The sequence below is a fragment of the Amblyraja radiata genome, chromosome 4 (assembly GCF_010909765.2).
Source record: "Amblyraja radiata isolate CabotCenter1 chromosome 4, sAmbRad1.1.pri, whole genome shotgun sequence".
Taxonomy (NCBI): domain Eukaryota; kingdom Metazoa; phylum Chordata; class Chondrichthyes; order Rajiformes; family Rajidae; genus Amblyraja; species Amblyraja radiata.
In genome coordinates, this window is record NC_045959.1 from 47,851,623 (window position 1) to 47,874,809 (window position 23,187).

Below are 23,187 nucleotides of genomic sequence, written 5' to 3' on the forward strand. Positions count from 1 at the left end.
TGGCTCTCTTGTAACATGTTTTTCTACCGAATCAATAATCAATAGTGTATCAGTTACATTTCACATGACTACGTTTTACCAGCAGAACAGAAATTGAAACTCTGCCCTAAACGATAGGTTCCCATGAGGGTGCTGCCAAGTCATTACTGATTCTATGTTCTGATTATGAGGCCGCTGTAAGGCAATGCTTTCTGAATGCTTTGTAGTCTTTTTATTCATTTATATTCCCGAGTTTGCTGCAATTAGGCTATTGATTCAATTCATATCCTATGCCATAAAAATATCTCATCTTAATACTTTTTGAATTCAAATTAAAGTAGAATGATATTGCTTGAGAATATTTTCTTGGTAATTTGATCATACATATTCTGTTCTATGGTGTCTATTTTTCCAATTTTCTCTCCTCCTTCAAAGGGAGTTCTGGTTTTCATGGAGTGCAGAATCACAAGGGCAGATTACCCTTCAACATCTTGTTACACTTTGTGAATTACTGGTGATTACATATCAATGTTATTTTTTTTGTGTTATTCATTAACATTTTGTTGAATTTATTTCTTGGACATAGTTTTGTGTTTGTGAATCATGTACGTAGCTATAAAATAGAAGGGAGTATATTTTCATGGAAATTTATACCACTAGTCAGAAATGGTAATAACACAGACTATGCTATTTTAAGTAATATTTCCTCACCATTTTGTAAGGGTGCAGTGTCACATTTCGGATGAATTTGTCAGCCACACTCATTACGCAGTGTTGCAGTTTAGTACGGGTATCAGGGGTTATGGGGAGAAGGCAGGAGAATGGGGTCAAAAGGAAAAAAAGATCAGCAATGACTGAATAGACTTGATGGGCCAAATGGCCTAATTCTGTACCCACCATTTATGAACTTATGAATCACAAACAGTGCCACATCTAATCTTTGTCTGTCGGAAGTGAAAAATGCTAGTTTATGGGCTGCATATACATAAACATGATAATCCCTTACATTGACCCTGGTTCCACATTAGGTCCACGAACAAAGAAAGGAACCCGGAGATCAAAGTCATATGGCATTGATTTTCCCTTTACCAGTCCAAATTGGCCAATGTGGTAACCGTGGTCTGCAGTGTAGATGACATAGGTGTTGTCCAGTTCCCCAGTCTCTGCAAGCATCTGGAATATCTAAATCATAGTGCAAGTTGTCTTAGTATAATATTGACTAATTGCAAATAATAAAGGAGAATAAAGGAAATGGTTTTACATTGAAATTGTCACTCTGCAGCATTATTTTTATAGAACAGCTGGGAAAACCAATAAACGTCCGCAACCTAGTTATTTTGATGGTTAACATCCCATTAACTATTAAAAGGTTCAATCGTGATCCTTACCCTGTTTACAGAGTCGTCCACTGACATCAGTGTCTGCAGTCGCTTTCTCTGAAGAATGTTGGTGAACTCCATGTGGATGGGTCGCATTGCGCCAGTGAATTGCATAATCCAGTGCTTATCCATGTTTGGAGCGTAGTTATAACTGGGCGTACTGCAGGCAAACATACAAAAAAGGCTCATCAATTAGCTTGCTTTTTTTCTTCTCATTTGTCAATTTCTGTCTGAATGTAAACACTATCGTGTTGCTTATTCTAAATGCTGGTAAGAAAAGATGAGCAAAATATCGACATGCCGGGTATCTGATCCACAATCAGTTCTCCTTCTGAGAAATCCACTTAGACTTCCAGAAATCCAGATAGAACTCCCTGCCACAGAGGGTAGTCGAGGCCAGTTCATTGGCTATATTTAAGAGGGAGTTAGATGTGGCCCTTGTGGCTAAGGGGATCAGAGGGTATGGAGAGAAGGCAGGTACGGGATACTGAGTTGGATGATCAGCCATGATCATATTGAATGGCGGTGCAGGCTCGAAGGGCCGAATGGCCTACTCCTGCACCTAATTTCTATGTTTCTATGTTTCTATGACTTACTATCTAAATGGCGTCAAGTTGGGAAAAGGGGAAGTACAACGGGATCTGGGGGTCCTTGTACATCAGTCTATTAAAGTAAGCATGCAGGTACAGCAGGCAGTGAAGAAAGTGAATGGCATGTTGGCCTTTATAACAAGAGGAATCGAATATAGGAACAAAGAGGTTCTTCTGCAGTTGTACAGAGCCCTAGTGAGACGGTTTTGGTCCCCTAATTTGAGGAAGGCCATTCTTGCTATTGAGGGAGTGCAGCGTAGGTTTACAAGGTTAATTCCCGGGATGGCGGGACTGTCATATGCTGAGAGAATATTCACAATAAATATGCTAAAGAAAGTTAGGCAAATTTGGGGAAAATTACATAGCAGGCCTCATTTTGTTGGAAGGTTATATGTTGGTTACTTCTTCAGAAATGTTGATAGGTTCTTTATGATAGTGCACAAAACTATTTTCTACAGGTAACCAACATATACAACAAAGCTTAACTTTATTTAGCAAATCACGCCACTTAGAATTCAGAGATCAAAATCACTGCAATTACAATTACTGATAAACTCCAAAACAGCCAGCATAAATGAAACAAAACTGGTGAGAATTAACAAAACAAGATCAGGACATACGTACAAGGAACTGCAAACGCAGGAATCTTGTGTGAAACACGAAGTGCTAGAGTAATTCAACGGGCCAGGCAGCATCTCTGGAGGACATGGATAGGCAATGATTCAGGATGGGACATTTCTTTAGATTTTATAGATGGGTGGCGTTTCGAGCTTGGACCCTTCTTGTGTGTGCAAAAGGGTCCTGACCCAATCACTGCCTATCCAGACATGCTTTACAACCTGCTGAGTTACTCCAATATTAATTTTAACTACCAATGGGGATAACATGGTCCTAAAGTAACTTTCAAATCTTGATTACAGAATTAAAGAACAAATGGAGGCACTTTTCCTTAAAACATTTCTATTGTATTCACATGGGGAAATAGAGTAACAAGCACATTTGCACCTGCATTTAAATTGTTAATTTAATATTTATTACAATTTCCTTTTCAACAACATGGAACTAATGTAGCTGTTAACATATAAGATCTAAGCCTGCCTGAAAATGCCAGGATTTGTCGCAAGTATCTTTTCCTTAGTCTGCATTGTTACTTTTATTGCGGTTAAAAAAACATGGAATAAGGTCATATTAACCTAAAGTCTAACCTTTGATCGTAAAGATTTTTCACATGAGGAATTTTTAGATACTCTCTCTCTCTGTGTCTGAAACTACCATAATGAACTGACGAGACCAAAATAGAAGTGAATGCAAACATGTAACGATGCAAGGCACGTTATCCAAAGAAAAATTTTTTTTTTCACGACCGCATTTTAATAACGTGTTGTGAGTAACCACCAGGGATGTAAAATTATTTATTGTCATGAAAAAAAATAATTTTTATTATAAAAATAATTTGTATCAATATTTTTCTTTCTCTTAAATGGTGTGAAAGATAAGTTAATTTACAGTCCTGTAGGTTTTAATGTAAATAATCAATGCAGTGTGAACATCTTTCACTGGGATAGACTGACGCATTCATAATAACATCACGTACACCTTGGGTATCATCCATTTGTTATTCATGTCTGCCAAGATCCATTAAATAGCAGGTTAAAAATGAATTGCCATCAGAAGTACATTTCAAAACTACAAACTAACATCTTCCACCGCTGCCAGAATAAATCCATTAGCCTTACGTGGTTAAGATCGGTGGGTAAATGATGGATGATATACTGCATGGCGGTTTCCTTTTCTCATTTTAAATTAGACTTAAAGTCATCAGTCCTCCCTCCCTCACTAGTAAGAGCTCATGAACCTCAAGTACAGTCAGATAAAAATAAAAAATAAACCCAATTCCACGTGTTGACCAGCTGTATTACTTTTAAATTGTAATATGTAAATATTGCTTAAGTAATATATCCTTCAGGTCCTCGTGGGCTCAGAGCTTCAGCCGTGGCGCAGCGGGGACTTTTAACATCGCGGACCCCCTTGCCGGGGGTCACCGGAGAAGCGTCCGACCTCTGGCCTACGGCCAACAACATCCTGGAGCCTCGGTCTGTGGAGCTTCTGGCAGCTGGCGTGGAGCGGACTTAACTTACTATCGTGGAGTGGGCGATCCCTCGCCGGAGAAGAGCTCCGACCGCCGGCCTACAACATCTGGAAGCCGCGGTCTCCGGTAAGGAGGTGGCCGATTGGGAGCTCCAGGCCGCGGGGTGTGCTCGACCTGTCCTGACGCCGGCGTTCTGACCATCCCGATCAGAGGGCTTGAACGTCCGTAGCGGCGACTACGGAGGGTCAGGGCCCCGACCACGGGTGAACAAGGGAGGAGGAGATGGAGGACTGTCTGAACTGTATTGCCTTACACCACAGTGAAGAATGGTGTGGTGGATGTCTGTGTTGAATTAGGTTGTGCATTGTGTCCTTTTTTAATTGTAACGCTGCATGGTAAATTACTTTTCCCTGGCACATTATGGTGCATGTGACAAATGCATTTGAACTTGAAATTTGAACTTGAACTTCAGAGGTACAGTAATTGCTGCTGTGCTGCTAAGAAATTATGAGGAATTAGACATGTTACTTTTTCAATCTTTTAATGTACTTTAGCTCTCTTTTTATGCACAGCTAACCTATGATACTAAATAAACCAACTTAAGTGAATGCAATGTCTTGCTAATATATCACTAGAAATACTATTTGGTGGTGAAGAGATTCAATGTAATTTTTAACTTGATGTGCTAAATGAGCTCCACACTAACAGCTATTGGAATTGATTGGCAGAAATCTTATCCCTGGTAAAGATGGATGCAATGATTTCATTGAATATTTCACATTTGAAACTTCAATTGATCCAAGCCTTCTTCTGACAATTACTGTGTAATGTATATTTTTGTAAATATTTTTGTAAAACCATTGTTAGTTCAAATTTAGTTCAGCAACCAATCTATTCGCATAAACACTCCGTCTCCCTTACCTGCTGTTTCTCAGTTTTCTTCTATGTTTAGTTCACCAGTTTGGTTCTCCAGTAAATTGTGAAGCTGACATCTAACTAAAGCAGAAACAAGGAGCTGCAGATGCTGGTCTACAAAAAAAGACACCAAATGCAGTTGTAATTCAGCGGGTCAGCCAGCATGCCTGAAAGGTCTGAAAAAGGATTCCGACTGGAATCCTCACCTACCCGTGTTCTCCAGAGATGCTGCCTGACCCGCTGAGTTACTCCACCACTTTATGTCTTTCTTTCACAAACGAAAATTATTTTATAATCTAGTTTATCTTGCAGAGAACTCTGTAGATGGTTTATGCATGCAACCTATAATGTAGCTACCTCAATACCACTAACCACACCTTAGTCATCTCAGTATAACTGTGATATCCTCCCCTTGCTCCTCCCTTGGTTCCAGTACGCCTGAAGACTAGATGCAGTCAGTACTGGGACGTGCTTCACATGTGCCTTTATTAAATACTCAGTAAAGTTACAGTGTGTCAGACTTAACTTCTTTACAAACTCTAACTTTGAATTTCTTCCATTGCTTATCTCTCCCACCAACACGTCCCGACTCCCCCATTTTATTAGCATGTCTCTCCTTTTTCAAAACCTTCCCTTCCTCATTTAATGATCAGATTTGATTCATGTCAATTCAATTTCATCCAATTGAAATCCTAACCCTTACCCTTACCCTAACCCAATTGAATGGTTTCAGCTTTGATATTTCATTGTCCTTCCTAGAACTATTCCAATGTTCCTAAAATCCCTTCCCACCATGAAATGGTCCACCTTGTCCAGTTCATTTCCTAGTGAGATCCAGCACTACTCCCTGCCTTGTTCAGCTGAGAAGACACAGCAAGAAATTTAACACATATATTCTCCCTTTATTTGCTCTTCATACTGTTTGCCAGCCTAAATTGGGATAATTAAAATCCTTCACCATCACTGTAAGATGTCTATAAAATTCTATATATTGCCTGAAAATTAGTGCCTGTATCGCCTTCCCACCATTTGAGTAGTGGAGAAACGACTTTATAATTAACCAGTTCTACACAAATATATTATTTCGTTACCAGTACTATAACCATTGCTGCTAACCTCCCTTTTCTTTTTTAGCTATCTGTTCTACAAGTTTACATGGGCTTTATCCAAACTCAAGCGGTTACCCTGTTTTGGTAAAAGTCAAGCAAAACTCTTTTTTTACTGTTTTAAACCACGGGCAATAATTAAAGTATGACCAAATCAGAGATCATGGTTGTTCTATTTAATTCCCTGTGCCAAGAAGGGTCTTTGGCAGTAACTTGAGACTTGCAATGCCATTAAAAAACTATTTTTCTTGGAAGCCGTACCAGTCTAGCAATGCTTGACAAAGGCAGAACAGAGCAATTGGGATGGTAGCTCCCCGACTTCTATGTTGAATTTATCACACTGTGCCTGGATGCTAACAATTTACTCACTGTTATTGTTGGTGCAGAATCCAGCCCAAGGCGTTTAACTGCATTTTTTTGCTAAAAATACATCTATTGATGCTCCTGAACACATCATCAGTGATGTAACCTGGGGCCATTGGGTGTTTCGGGTCTTTCAACATCAGACACCCTCACCCGGGCGACCCAGTCGTGGTTGATCAGACCACGACTTGTGTTCAGGTGGCATTCGCTCCTCCCCATGGGCCTTCTCTCCTGATCCAGAGCCATCTCGAGGCCTTCTCTGCTGCCTCTGTGGTGTTCTTGATGGCTCTTCTCCTCGTTGATGCCCAGTGCACTCAAGGCTTTGTAGAGCGATTGCCCTGCAAAACCTCTGCAGCCAACCTCGATGGGCATACACCTTGCCTTCCAACCCTGCTTGCGGCAGTCTATGACCAGCTCTTCATACTTCGTCATCTTCCTCTCGTGGGCCTCCTCCAGACGGTCCTCCCACGGCACTGTCAGTTCTAACAAGACGAAGTTTTTGGTCGCTTCTGAGACCAGGAGGATATCTGGCCTCAGGGTGGTCGTGGCAATGTGCTGTGGGAGCTTCAGCTGTTTCACCAGGTCTACGGAAAGCTGCCAGTCCTGCGCAGTCACCAGGATTCCTGACGGATTCCTGGCTGCTGTGGTTCTTGGCAGCTGCACTCCGGCCTTCACGAAGGTGATCATCTGGGTGGTGGGGCGTACTCGTCTACAGCTGCTGATTCCCATTCTGATGGCTTCTGCAATGGGTTTAAGAACCTGGTCATGACGCCAAGTGTACCGGCCCTGCCCAAGAGCCTTTGGGCAGCAGCTCAGGATGTGTTACAAAGTCCACTTGCGGGCAATCTGGAGATTCTGCTTTGCCCCAGATGAAGAGGTTCGATGGGCTGGGCAGGACATCATACACTGCCTGGACCAGGAACTTGATGTGTTGTGGTTCAGCCTGCCAGAGCTCAGTCCGTGTGACTTTTCGGTCCATGACCTGCTCCCACCTTGTCCAGGCTCCCTGCTGCCTCAAGCCAACCGCTCTGGTACACCTCTCCTCCTCCACCACTGCCCTCACTTCCTTCTGGACCAGCATGCGCCTCTCCTTCCCCTTGGCCATGTCAAACTGGGGAGTTGGGAAGATTCCCAGGCCAGCTCTTCCCCGAGTCACTGCTCCCACCAGGACTCTGTGGCGTATCCGAGACTCCACTTGCAGCACGGCTTCACCGGCTCTCCACTAACTCCCAGTTTTCACCTCCACCCCTGCCCGAGCCACCTTGGGATAGCTGGTGTCCCTGTAAAGCATCACCTCTCTGGCCCGAGTCACCTTAAACTCCTCCTCCAGGGACTTCACGGGCAGCTGGAGCTTGGTGTTATTTCCGTAAAGGGCGATGCTGCTAAGGCTCCTGGGCAGTCCCAGCCACCTCCTGAGAAAGCTGCTGACTTTCCTCTCCAATCTCTCTACGATGGATATTGGGACTTCGTAGACAAACAGTGGCCAGAGTATCCTTGGCAGGATACCATGCTGGTAAATCCATGCTTGAACTTGCCGGGAAGCCCCGACCGGTCCACTGCTCTCAACCAACTCTCCAGCTCCTGACAGGTTGCCTGGACAGATGCTGTATCCTTCAGGCTGCTGTTAAACACCTTGCCAAGACTCTTCACTGGCCTTTCAGAGACAGTTGGGATTGGTGTCCCTTTGATGCTGAAGCGGAACCTGTCCATGTCTATGCCCTTCTTCAGCACCAGTGACCTTGATTTTCCTGGCTTAAACCTCATCCTTGCCCATCCAATCAGTTTATCCAACCCCTGCGGGATCCACCTGCCTCCTGGCACTGACGCAGTGGGGACAGTCAGGTCATCCACGAAGGCTCTGATTGGTGGTTGGCGCACTCCTGACTTGGTCCGAGGGCCCCGGCACTCTGGCTCAGCAGACTTGACGATCATGTTCATCGCCAAGGCAAAAAGGATCACAGAGATGGTACAGCCTGTGATGATTCCAACCTCCAGTCTATGCCACTCTGATGTTACTGACCCTGATGAGACTCTCATGCTGAACTGGTTGCAATAGTCCAGGATGAGATCTGCCACTTGGCCCGGCACATAATACTTGGCCATGACTGTCTGGATCAGCTTGTGCGGGATGGAGCCGTAGGCGTTGGCCAGGTCAAGCCAGAGCACTGTCAGGTCTCCCTTGTTCTCCCTGGCTTCTCTGATGAGCTGGGTCACCACTCCCGTGTGCTCTAGACACCCCGGCACTCCAGACAAGCCTCCCTTTTGCACTGAGCTGTCGATGTAGCCATTGCTGGAGAGGAGGTTGGTCAGCCGCCTCGCCACTATGCTGAAGAAGATCTTGCCTTCAACGATTAGCAAGGAGATGATCGATCTTCTTGGAATCTTCTTCCTTTGGGATCCAGACTTCTTCAGCGCCACTTTCCCTCTCCTCCAGATGACTTTCAGGATCTTCCATAGCTGTTTCAGTAACAAGGGGCAGTTCTTGTAGACCCTATAGGGGACTTTGCTCGGGCCAGGGGCTGAGCTAGATTTTGCTCTCTTCACAACGTCCTGGACCTCTTTCAGGAGTGGCTCTCTACTATCAAACTCCTTGATGTGTGGAGGTGGTTTTATCAGGATGTTGCACTGGCCCAGCTCCTGCTGCCTGACGGGGTCACTGTAGGTCGTCTGGATGTGCCGGTCGATCTCCTCCTTAGAGCAACCCAAACTCCCACTGCGCTTCTGCCCGAGTAGTTGTTTGGTGAAGCCGAAGGGGTTGGCTATGAAGGATGCTCGCTTCCTGGCTCTTTCCTTCCGGCGTCTTCGGTGCCACTCAGCTCTACGGAGGGTCATCAGCTTCATCCTCAGGATGGTTCGCAGCTCAGCCAAGGGAGGACGTTGCTCTTCGCTGGCCTCTTTATACTGCTTCTTGAGGAACTTCAGCTCCTGCCGGATCTTGTGGATCTTTTTGCTCGTTGGTTCATGGTGAAAGTTGTTCTGGCCAGCTTCTTCATGGATCATGGTTGTTCAATTTAATTCCCTGTGCCAAGAAGGGTTTTGGCAGTATCTTGAGACTTGCAATGCCATTAAAAAACTATGTTTCTTGGAAGCAGTACCAGTCTAGCAATGCTTGACAAAGGCAGAACAGAGCAATTGGGATGGTAGCTCCCCGATTTCTATGTTGAATTGATTACACTGTGTCTGGATGCTAACAATTTACTCACTGTTATTGTTGGTGCAGAATCCAGCCCAAGGCATTTAACTGCAGAATCAGCATGGTGTTATTGGGCTGAACCTAGCTCCCCCCCTGCAGCTACGTAAGGCAGTGCCAGCCTTTCCCCCCATTACTCTTTGGCTTGTGTCAGACTTCTACATCTGTGCATTGAAACGTGGAACTCATAAACTAGCTTGGTCAGGGGCAAATGGCCACCACCTCCACTGCTAGACACAGAACTGAATCCAGTCTGCAGTGAGGCAAACTGAGTAGAAGAACCGGATACGAGGTGCACCCAGAACCTCTATGTGACTCAGTCTAGCATTACTATTCAAAATCTCCCTTTGCTGACCAAGTAACAAGCCACATTACTTGTTTATTTGCATTCCTTTCTTTCAATTGTAATGATACAAATTCATAGCACTTTAGGATATTAATCACATTTGTTCTATTAAATTTTATAAATAGTTTTCTTTTATTTATTTCTTTTAAGCCTATTTGATCTTCAGAGATATTTAGGACAAGTCCGTGTCAATGAGCTGTCTAAACGCCTTCAGGACCGTTAAACTTGAGAGATACAGTGCAAAACAGGCCCTTCGGCCCACTGAGTCCATGCTGACCAGTGATCACCCCATACATTAGTACTATCCGACACACTGGAGAAAATGGACAATTTTACCAAAGCGAATTAACCTACAAACCTGCACGTCTTTGGAATGTGGGAGGAAAGTGGAGGACCCGGTAAAAACCCATGCGGTCACGGGGAGAACGTACAGTCTGTACAGACAGCCCCCTTAGGCAGGATCGAACCCAGATCTCAGCCACTGAAAGGCAGCAACTCTACCGCTGCACCACTATGCCGCCTCTTCGTGGGCAGGGCTTCAGCATATGAAATCTGTGACTGAGTTTCTGCAGGCTGCCTATTCGAATATACTGAAGGACTGTCAGGCACATAGGGTCGGCTTAGCTGTCCTCCTGTATAGATTAGTGCAGGTGAGTGTGCATTGAAATTCACTGGATCCATTACTGTAATTCACATTCTTGTACCATTTACTTTCTAAATGTTAAACTTAATAAAGGTCCATTAAAATATAATTATATTCTCTTCTAAAGGCAGGGAAGAAGATGAGAGAATTCATGAATAAAAGCAGGATCACAGAGTCAGGTATAAATTTAGACTGATATCTGCACACACAAAAGCCTTGGAGCAACTAAGCCTGTCAGGCAGCATCTCTGGAGAACATGGATCGGTGACATTTCAGGTCGGGACACTTCTTCAGACTGAGTAATCTGAAACGTTACATCCATATTCTCCTCAGATGCTGGCTGACCTGTTGAGTTACTCTAGCACTTTATGTCTTTCTATGTAAAGTAGCATCAGCAGTTCCTTGTTTCTACAAGTTCCTCCTTTGCTAAAGCGTCTGAGATCTTCATTTAAAAAATCCAGGGTAAAACATTTCCTGAGATATGGTAGCAGCTCAATGATAAAAGTGGAAAAAAGCATGATATCTATAATCACTGCAGCTGAGTCAGAATTGATAATTAGATATAGTTGAACATAAAACATCCTGAGGAATAGAGAGGAAGACGGAAAATGTGGCACTATTAAATTGTGATAATATCATAGTGCTGGAAAATAGCATCCAAAGGCAGCTCCTTGAGCCTGTTCCATTATTGAATTGAGTCAAGAGTTGATAAGCATCTCAGATCCATTCACCAGCTTTCTTTCCACAGCTGTTGACAAATGTACTTGTAGTATGGGTACAAGTATTGTAAATACTGCTCCCATTTACACAATCTGTAAATTTCAGACTGGAAAGTGTAATGGACCTGGTAACCACTGACTTTGCAAGATAGATCTGTAGATTTCCATGAGCTCTTGCATCAATTTAAATAAAGAAGCAACCAAACTGATCTCTTTCAATTGAGTTTACAAATGATAAACAACCAGTCATGTTGCGGAGAGCACTGGGAGGTGGAAATGTAATTGAAAATAAAGACTATACTCAAACAATATATGTGCATTTTAACAAGACTTTAAATTGTAATTTTGTTGTTTACAAAGTGAGCAAGATATGAAGTATGTTGGTGAATTGGAAAGAGGGATTGATTTTATCCTCCCATTTAATAGAAAGATTAAACGAGAACTTACCGTTTGAAGTTTGATCTTTATTTTATGAGAAGTTGAAGTGAGGGAATACGTGAAGAGCCCGCCAGTCCGCATGCGTTTCAATCTTTAGAGCAGCTGTATGAAACCACAGAATAGTTGCTGACCTAAGCTATAGAAAGATTAACGAGTGGTTACCAAATGGTCTTTATAGGTTCTGGCGGCTATGACCTGAGTCCGGGGTTCAGCCGCGGGCCAGCGGCTGCGTCCGCTGGACTAGAGGGCGGCAGCTTCGACCACCCCGGGCCGCGGTGGTTGAGCCGGCCCGTTTGCGGGGTTCGGTGAGCCGCGGGATTGTTTGTGCCATCGCCCGGTGGGGAATCGCCTCAGCGCAGAGGGAGAAGAGGAGGGAAGAGACTGCAGCCCTAAGATTTTTGCCTCCACCACAGTGAGGAGGTGCTTGGAGGATACACTGTGGTGGATGTTAATTTGTGTTTAGTGTTGTTTATTATTGTATGATTGTATGTATGACTGCAGGCACGAAATTTCGTTCAGACCGTAAGGTCTGAATGACAATAAAGGTATTCAATTCAATTCAATTCAATAAGAAGTAGGGTTGGGAGTGGAGGGCACGTATTCCCTCACTTCAACGTCATAAAATAAAGATCAAACTTCAAACTTCAAACGGTAAGTTCTCGATTAATCTTTCTATTTTATTTCAAAGTCACGTGAGTGACTACGTGAAGACTACAAAGCTCTGTGCAGTAACCCAATCTGTGTGTGAAACATTTAAACAGATAAACCATTAATGGTGGAAAAAACATGGGTTATTAATACCATGATGCTAACTTGCATACATGGCCATTGTTCTTAACCGGACCATACATAGTCCCAATAGACTATTGAGTTAGACAAAAACTTATGCAACACTGTGCAGAATTCTATCTACAAATATCCTGACATATTCAATTAAATTTTATAATTTATTAACACGCACTATGTAAGCCTCTTGCTGTATGATGAAAGGGAAGATATCCAGTCTATTGGCTGCAATGAGCCATCAGCAATATCTTGAGACTATTGAATAACAATAAAGAAACTATCTTTCATCTCATAGGTACTAGCAAGCTCAGTGCACTTGTATACCTAATGACCCCCCCCCCCCCCCCCCAATCTCTGCTCTGGTGGGTATGCTGTCAACTTCAAATGTACGCAATCATGTCCATTTTGCTTATGAGATAATTCCCATAACAAGCTACCCTAATGTCAGTTATGACCCAGACCGAGCCAGAAATTGAGTAAAGACTATGTTCTTTGTGCTGAGATCAGTTGCTGAAAGCATAATCATCTTAAAAATACTACTCCCATTAGTAATATATTAGAAGAATATTTGCATACTAATTTACTGATATACATCGCACACTACAATGAGTGTAAGCTATTAGAGTGGTCATATAAAAGACACTCTGCATAACGTTAGTGAACAGCGGATGAATAACCAATCATTTAATGTCCCACTTATGGTACTATAGAGAAATGACAAAGCAGCACAAGCAGTGTCAATTGTGCTGTCACATAAACGCTACTCTAGGCTCAAACTGAAAGCCACACAAACCTCTGTTACTTTCGTTTAAAATATAACTCACATATGTTGATCACAAATTTCCCATACAATCCTGCAGAGCTAGCTGCCCGAGAAGACAGGTTGCCCCAGCCATTACGCGTGAGCAAGTAAATAGGAGTTGCTTCAGCCGCCTTACCATGGCCTGAATGAATAGGCAAAATTAGCATTATTAAATTTCATGTTGCCTCATACTTAATATCGCAAGAGGTATCTACTGATAATCCTCAAGTTTATCAGCTACAAAATTATTCATAGTTATCTAAAACTTGATGCCACACTGCCCTTAGGTCTGAGTGGGCAGCATTGGCTTCCACCACTGGCTTTGTTATCAAAACCACCAGATAATCTGTGCCTGATGTGTATAGATATGACAAAGTATGCAACTTCAAGATCGATTCTCTGAATCAGTTAAATTGCTGAAAGCCAATCATCCATTTTAAACTGGGTAACTAAACACATGATCAGATTAGCCAAATGCTAACCTGATTCGACCTGCACCATGTTTCTGTAATCTTGAGAAGTATCAGAAGATATACCCGTCTAGTCCTTGGCCAGACCACTCATCCTTGGGTGAGATGTCACTGATTCCATTCGGAACCCCCGTTCCTCTATTGACCATACGGACGGAAAATGTTTGGCTTCTCTTGCCGCGGAAGATGCATTATCTAGATACTCATGCATTTTGCCAATAACATATAATCAGAACCTTATGGCTAGAGCTGAAAACACAGTCTCCCTTTGATGTGGGAATACGAATTCCCTGTCAACTCTTGAGTATAAGTCACCACGAATACTCAGCGTTCTTCCAGAGTGGAAAATTAGTATAATGCAAGCCTGAATCAGGAATTGCCTCGCAGTCCTCTGACTGAAACCACTTGTCTGAGTCGCTAGAGTGCACAACACAATCTCTTCGACCCACCACTCAATCAGGAATACTGGTATTGAGAGCCTACGGATTATTATAAATACATTGTTGATTCACAACATGAACCTGCAGGTCAGATAAATTATATATATTATATGCCAGACCAGCTTCCTGCTGGTAACTACCTATCCCAGAGAGGATGGCAATGATGATTCCAATGAACTGGCAACTCTACTAACTGAGGAGAAATTAAACCATGTGTTGAGGAAGACTACAACTACTTCATTCTACTGAGCAGTCTGATAACCTCAATCACAGTTGATGAGTGCTTTCCTGGTCAATATGACCCATATGGCCAGCCAGTTCCATGATGGTCTACCCTGAACCAGGGTAACTTAACTGCTCCTACTTGGAACTTGCAGAGGTTACTATGCAAGGCTCCTGCCAATGTCTCTACATCAACCGGATCTATCCCAGAGACAGTGAAAAAACAGTAGACAGCCCATGCTGCCAGTAAACCCAAATCTGGGCAAACAGACTGCTCCATTTGGAGTTTTGCAGAGGTTAGTAAAGAGACCTTACCTGCCAGGTCGATTTACTTGTTTGGAACTTCAGCGAGGTTCCATTTGCAGACCCTGTCTGTCATGTTTGTCATTTCTTCAGCTGGTATGATGTTAGATAGCTGATGCCGCTGGCCAACTCCTCTTGTAGTGGCTTGACCGTCCCCGAGGGAACAGCAAATTTAGAGGCAAGAGCAGGCAGCTCTTCCTTATGCGACTCTGGTACATCATGCATTAAAACATGGGATTCAGGCACATAGTCATGTTTGGAGTCATGTTCTGAGTCAGTTCCATACTGATCTTCGACACTCATAGAGTGGGAGAAATAGTGCACCCCGAACCAGGCATTGCCACATGCATATGCCTCGGACTGCCGTAACACGGAGCATATTTAGTGACACCATCTCCGATAGTCTTTAGAGTAGGAGGAATATTCCAGCCCTGAACCAGGGATAGCTACAGACATATGACTTGAATTGCCTGTGCATGCTTCCGTCATACGGAGCATATTATTTGGCACCATCTCCACCACTCCTTTCATCTGAGTGGGAGGATTATTGCAACCCTGAACCAGGAGCTGCCTCAGGCGTATGATTCAAACTGCCTGTACATGCCTCTGTTAACACGGAGCATTTCTCGTGCCCCCATCTGATTCATCAGATGTTCCAATTGAGACAAACGGTCAATCATGTCTGGCATAGATGTGGGGACAGCATCCTGTCGACCCAAATCGTCCTACAGGACTTGTCCCACAGACTTGGCTTTGACTTTGCCCCTACTCGGGGTTGTTAAGCTGCTCCCTCTAGGAGCCGAACCGGGACTAGCTGTGCAGATCGGTGCTCTGTCGGTATCATCATTATACTTACCAGACAGGTTGCACCTGCTAGTGATCTCGAGTCCTTACTCCCTTCTGGAGCCTCAACAGAGTATTTCAGGGAGGAAATAGAGTGCAACGCTGTACTAGACAGAGTGGGAGAAATACTGCAACCCTGTACTAGACAGAGTGGGAGAAATTCTGCAACCCTGCCAGGCGTTGTCACAGTTCATATGATTTAAGCATAAGCATAGCCCCATAGGATCAAAGATTCGACTGCTTTGTTGATCCCCATGGTTGGGGTCTTTTATGCAGGATCTCCAACAGTCCCCTCAATTGTGTGGAAATTATCATGACGCACCCCTGCACTAGATATAGCTCCATAGGTGTCTAATAGACACAGCTGAAAAAAGGCTTCCCAAGCCAGGAGCTCTTTTCCGGAGCCTCAATGGAGCCACCCGCTCCGGTGGAGTACCATTCTGTGTTGAAATGACAAGTCAAATTTTTCTACACCATATGGTGTATGATAATAAATGTCCTATCTGCTGCGATAGTCACAAACGTGACCGAAAAACTGCCTGTTCTATTTTAACTACCTTAACCAGTTCATTTGACTTAAATTAAAGAACTATGTGTGATATAATAAAATGCCCCTATGAATAGAGTACACAGTATATGCTGATACCAGCGTATGCTGCCCCAGCAGCATTTCTATGTTTAAAATTTTTAGGCGCTATGGCAGCTGAGGTTACCTATCGTTCGCTGCCCTGGCCGCGGCTAACACCGGTCACTGTAACTGAGCAGCGATTCGAAACGTAGCCGCGGCTATATTTAACTGTTTGCTGCTAATTTTAGCAGCGAACTCCCAAGCCGTGCCGGCAGCCCCAACTCCTAAAGGAGTTCCACGGTGGCTTAAACCCGGCCAGCAATATGAAAACCGAGCTCCTATGGAGCTTCCACAGTGGCCTCCAGAAATCGTCCGCCTGCTCCCTTACGGAGCTCCAATGGCGGCAGCCACAAGGGCGGCCGCCTCCATCAGCTACTCCGGGACCGCTATCGCAGCGGCCCGCTGAAAGTAAACTTTACTTACCTGCCAGAGCAGTTGCGAACTGCTCCGACCCGCCACATTGCGTCTCGCATATTGACACGCATGCGGACTGGCGGGTTCTTCACGTAGTCATTCACGTGACTTTGAAATAAAATATTGCTTTAGTGGTGCATCTTTACACAAAGTAGGGTGATCACTGATGTTCTTTCACCAAATTGACAAATTAAAGAGGCAAACTAGAAAAAAGTAAGTTGGGTTTATTGTATCTCACAAACTGCTGAGAGCTATAGGCCTGGAATCACTCTAGGAAACCAATAACATTATACCCTGTAGCCTAAGAATGCAAACTTATTTATAAACTTTAATAATTTGGTGATACATAATGCAGCATATCATTTAATATTCCTACCTGCGTATAACTGTAATTCCCCCCAGCTATCTTATAAAACAGAGAGATATGCAGCAAGCTTTGATGAAGGATCTACTGATGAAATATTAAAATGATGTATTTCTCTTTGTGAAATGTACAGAGCTGCTTCATCTTTGACACTATTTGCATTTTAAATTAACGCATTTGCAATTTTTCTTCAACACTTTAGTTCTGTTGCACTGAAAGGCAATGACATTCCCAAGGTCCAAATATGGTGTGCAATTAGCACATCATATCAATAAACTGCTGCCACTGGAATTTGTACTAAAAGTGTATTTCTACTATGTTCATATTTCTCACAGTAAGCGTTTTAACACCTGTAATTGTCAACATAGTAATAACATCCCATGATATTTCACAGGAGTATTCTGGGACAAAATCCGACACTGAGCTACTGAGGATGTGAGGACAGGTGACTAAAAATGTACTCACATTGGAAGGTTATGTGAGGGTAAGCATAAAGGTAGGGAGAAAGCTGGCTGAAGGATCATAGGCAAATAAATGTTAAGAGTAGGAAGGAATTAAGCTGTGGAGAGCTTTGAACATTTGGCCTGTGCAGTGTCGCTAAAATATAATTAGAGATTTTATCTAGAACTAGAAGTGCATTTTTTTCAAGCATTGTGAGATTCCATGTTCCGGGTATTGTCCTATTTACATCTACTCCAAGGGTTCCCAACCTTCGCCTACCCAAGGGGTAAATTTGTTGATTCTGGATTTGTACATATTTTCTTCTCATTGACTGACTGTGTTTGGTTCTGGTTCATCATTAGTTGTTCATAAATAAGTGAAATAACATTGTTATGTGCTATTAAAGTTGCCAGGCATAAACGGGATGAAAAAGGTTGGGAACCTCTGCTCTTCTCCATTACAGCCATTGGACTTTATCCATGGAACTGTAGCGCAACAATGCTGAGAATTATGCACTCTGTATCTTCCCCTTTGTTCTTGAGTTTGACATTATTGTATTTATGTACGGTATAATCTAATCTGATTGGATAGCATGCAAAAATAAAGGTTTTCATTGTACCTTGGTCCACGTGACATTAGTAAACCTAAACCTAAACCAGGGTGGTCACATGTATTGACAAAGGCTAATCGCAAAGCATTAACCTACTTTTCCAATATAATGCTAAATTACCATCGTGCTAAATAAACCTAGTAGCATCGTATAGATGAGGAGGGTGGATATGTCTTGTCAGAAAATGGATATATTACCAAGTCCGACAATAACATTTGTTGATGGAGCTGTATTTGTAACGGTTGATGCACTGGAATATAATCAGAACAGCAAATAGTTCAGCTTTATATTACATTGTGGGTATGTTGTAATAATCACTATAATTCAATGATCAAATGATACAATCCATATTTAAAATCCATTTGCCGAGAAAAAATTGATAGCCTTACAAAAAATGCCAGTATTGCAGTACATCTCTTGACTGAGTGGTTGGGTTTTCACAGACTCCTTCCAATCCTTTATTCAAACCAGACACTTTGTCATTGCAGACTAATAATAGATTTGCTACAGAAACCAGCTATTCACCTATTCCATTTAAATAATCCTTTTCCTCCAACTGCATCTTTGACAGTGTAAAGAAAACATGATCTAATCAGCCACACAGAATAATAATACCACCTACAAACGAAGACCTTAACTACAGCAAGTTTATTTCAAAGATAATAATCCTTGGGCTCACCTGAAGCTGAGGAAAATGGTACATTTGACCCAATCACTGCCATTTTTATGTAAAGCAGATTAATATGGCCAACATATTAAGTCTCAACTGGATCATTAAATCCATCCGTGTCATAGCAAAGGCATTTGACAACAGCTTAGTTTGAGAAAAGCTGCTATTCTGAGTATAAGGGATTGCCAATGGATTATTAAATTTTTGGATGTTTGGATTGTGACATTATGATCAGCAGTCCTTCCTGAGGTGTAACCTCTGTCCTTTAATTAATAACAGGTTGACAAGCAAAGCGATGGCCTGGTACAGTATGTTAATATTTGTTCTGAATAGATTTGGTAACCATGGAAGTACACTTTTTTTTTGCTGTCTACTTTTGCATTTCATTATAATTTGGCAGGGAATTAAAATGAACCTTTTAAGTAAAGGGAACACTCAGTCATTATTCCACAAATAATAATCTTAGCTTTCGATGTGGCATAACTGTGGGAACCAGAATACATCCCAGGACAATATATTTAACTAATAGTACACATGAATAGAATGTGTGTGGAAGAGCAAAGAGTACATTTAAACCTCAAATTACAAATTACATGTTTCTATACTGCCTGCCTCGTCAGAAACATCTTTTCCTTTTCTCTTGCTTCAGTTCATTTCCTAGTATTTCCCTGAATTCATAGCCAAGAATCAAGATTTTAAATTTTATTTACTTAAAATGCCAGACGATTCTAGTAGAAAATCATATCCATCCCTTTAAGATTTTTGCTTCAAGAACCTGTTTATCCTTGCATATTTTATTTGAAGAGCAGCGATTAATTCTTTAATCATTTTAGAAAACCCAGGAATTACAAAGGTTATCTGCGCTCCCTTGTTTTTACAAGTTCTAATTCATTCCTCTTCGTGGCCCACTGTCACAATTCAACCCTACTGCCAACTAAACTAACCGAGAATGTGAATCATTTCTTCACATTGGCACTAAATCAAATGCAAGTTAAACACTTCACTTTAAGCAGACCAATTCCATGCATATCTGTGCATCAACAAACTATCTAATCTTTGATCTGCACTGACCAAACCATTTGTGAAAAACACAAGCGGAGTGGTCTATACAAAGGAAAGCAAAAATGTCTTAACATAAAAAGTGCAGCAGTGTTTCTGACTTTATATACAGTCTGGAATCTTCATCAGTCGTCAAAATATGACACATATTTATTTAATACTTTTAACATTGTTCAAATATATCAAGTGTTTGACATCTCTATGAAAATCACCATTTTGCAATGTAAGCAAAGTCTCCCTTGAACAGTACATGTAATTAGTTATTTGGGATTATGCCACAGATATGTATGGAATTCAGAAGCCACCCTCTAGTTTTCTTTGGAACTTTTTGTTCATGATATCTGAATCAGCGTGCATTCCACAAAGACTAGACTAGATGTCAATATTGTATCTTCACAAAGTGAAATGTTTGTGGATATATTGTCACAGAAAACACTGCATGATTACCCGTGTGGACGGATGGCATTCTTTCTACTATTTGCAATTTACAGTGTAAAACAGCTGCCAAGGGGTAAATGCATTGATATGAATTGAGGACATGACTGATTGTCCTTTCTGTTTGTTGAACAAAACAAATTCAGCCCACGTGAAATTATTTTCAAGAACAGGGAAGACAAATATATAAACCTTGAAAAGAGGGATTTAGAAATTTGCTGACCTTTCAACCTCGGACTGGGTTTGAATCCAGGAGACTGATAGAATTAAGATTTTGCTCTATTGCCAGCTGTAAGGTTTCATGCGAGATGAGTTTGGACAGATGCAACTCAGCCATGAAAGTACTGACAGGCCGTATAAATTGGCAATCTGACTCACAGATTGAGGGTGCAGATAGATGACAAATTCACACTGGTTCAGAAAGAGCTGCTGTTTTGTGAGTGGGTTGGGGTGATTACCAGGAGAGTTCATTGCACATGGCAATGCTAATCATGGCCTGCAGGTAATTAATACTCACAGTGGTTACAAAACAATTTGGCGGCATGGTGGCTCAGCGGTAGAATTGCTGCCTTACAGCGCTTGCAGCATTGGAGACCCGGATTCAATCCCGACCACTGTCTATACAGAGTTTGTACGTTCTCCCTGTGACCTGCGTGGGTTTTCTCAGAGATCTTCGGTTTCCTCCCACAATCCAAATATGTACAGGTTTTGTAGGTTAATTGGCTTGGTAAATGTAAGAATTGTCCCTAGTGTGTGTAGGATAGTGTTCATGTGCAGGGATCGCTGTTCTGCACGGACCCGGTGGGCCAAAGGGCCTGTTTCCACTCTGTATCTCTAATCTAAACTAAACTAAATTGATTTAATAGTGACATCCTTCAGGTCGTTCATGGTAAAGGAAACACGAATGGCTGCATGAGATCTTATTCTGTGGGATCATGCCCATGTTCTCTCAATAAGGTTTTCTGAGTTGGAGAATATGATGGATGTACATGCATGCTTTCAAGTATATACTCAATGATTTTACTGCCTTTAATTAACAATTTTTACACAAGGGCTCTATGTTGCATTGTCAAGCTAATGCCAGTGAAACAGGGTCACAAGGTATTCATGGAAAAATCTTCACCAATTTTAGAGATGTCAGGTCCTCTCCTGAGATATCAAACATGTTCTGATCAGACATCATGGTTGAAAAAACAAAACCAGAAAAGCCTCTTTCTATGGTTAATTCCTGATGTTTGATGGAGTGTTCTTTCATTCATCTAAGGGTTGGTAAGTCACTTCTCTCTTGGATGGCTAGCTTGCAGTGATATGATAGATTTCCAGTGAGCTGATGTGGCATTTTCCAAGTTGGTTGAGTACACCTCTCTTACACTGGTCCATTTTAAATCAGTCCTAGAAAGTATTTCAGGGATCACTTTTGTAAGAGATATACCAGAAACACTTGAAGGTAGGTAGCACTGCTGTGCTCCAGAGCTTTGGCTTTTATCAGGAGCAACATTTTTAGAAAAATAGTTTAAAGTGCCTATTTCTTCACAATTTGCAAACACAGAATTTTCACACTCTCAGAACACCACGGAGTTGCAAAACAACAATTGTGACACGACACTCTTGAGTTGTAAAAGATAAAAGGATGTAATCTTCCCACCAATTGAAGATACAGAAAAATGAGTCAGTTAGCAGAGAAATATTCCTTCCTTCCCCCAGGGATTGATCTGTTATTGCTGATATCAGTAGCAGGCCAGGATATGGTTCATCATAAGGATAAATTCAAGTGAAATAAGTAACCTTATGAAGCGTGATAGGCCATGGCCTATTGATTCTTTTTGCACTTAGAACAGTTCGTACTACAGTTATGAGCAGACCGTGTTTGTTCTCAAGTGAATGGAGAACTGAAGGAAATTAATATTACAGAAAGAACTAGAATTGGAACCATTTGTAGGACTAAATATCAATAAATTCCCAGGATCTTATGAGCTGCATTGCATGGCTTTGAAAGAGTTGGTTATGGGGGTACAGGTGCACAACCTTTTATCCGAAAGCCTTGGGACCAGACACGTTTCGTAATTCGGAATTTTTCGGCTTTCGGAATGGCAGATTTTTAGCGTAGATTTTAACGGCTGGCTCAGTGGTAGAGTGCTCGGCTCATATCCGCAAGGTCGCGAGTTTGCGCCTCGATCCCGGCAGTTACTCGATCGTGAGTTTGAGTCTTCAATGTGGTTTTTTCTTGCAGAATAGGAGAGAATAGGGATGGTTAGGCTGGGATCATTCTCTGCGAGATGATCTTAGTGCGGGAGACAAGTGTTATAGAGGTGTACTGACTGTGTGGGCAGAACTTTGGAAGTGATTGCCCACCATTCTCAAAAGCCGCTGTGTCTCCCTGTCCCTGGGATAGCAGGGGGCGATCAAACAGCACAATACCCCCCCTCCCCCTCCAACTCCAGAGGAATCCGCTCCCCGATGGGCCGCTACGGCGACAAGTGGCAGTTCGCCCACAGCCCGAGCTGCGCCACCCCAAGAACAAGACGTACCTTGCACACCATCAGCTTCTGCCCCTACGGGGAGCGTGTTCCTCTGGAGTTGGAGCGGGGCTGGGCTGGAGTTGCTGATCTGGGATCTCCGTGCTTGCAGTGGGCCTGGGGGTCGGTGTCCCGATGAGGGGGCGCAGCTCGGGCTGTGGGCAAACTGCCACTTGTCGCCATAGCGGCCCATCGGGGAGCGGCTTCTGGTGGTCCTGACGTCTCCGGCCAGTTTGCACTTTTCCTCTGGAGTTGGAATGGGGCTGGGCTGCTGCTGGCTGTGGGTCTCTGGGATCTCCGTGCTTGCAGTGGGCCTGGGGGTCGGTGTCCCGTTGGTCCTGACGTCTCTGGTGACTGGCACTGACCTGCTGATATCGCCGACGTGAAGACAGTGCAAAGCCCCCGCGCCGATGCAATGGGCGGGGAG

At 42.9% G+C, this 23,187-nt stretch overlaps 1 protein-coding gene across 10 annotated transcripts in view; it reads right to left on the reverse strand.

The window, feature by feature from the left end:
- sulf1 (sulfatase 1) overlaps positions 1–23,187 on the reverse strand; it is a 379,294-nt gene that overhangs the window by 55,710 nt on the left and 300,397 nt on the right. For all 10 annotated transcript variants that reach the window (XM_033019348.1, XM_033019349.1, XM_033019347.1 and 7 more), the window contains 2 exons: positions 1,368–1,518; positions 986–1,161 (listed from right to left, as the gene is read on the reverse strand). In XM_033019348.1, the coding sequence (XP_032875239.1) occupies positions 986–1,161; positions 1,368–1,518 (327 nt within the window). The remainder of the gene's footprint in view (positions 1–985; positions 1,162–1,367; positions 1,519–23,187) is intronic.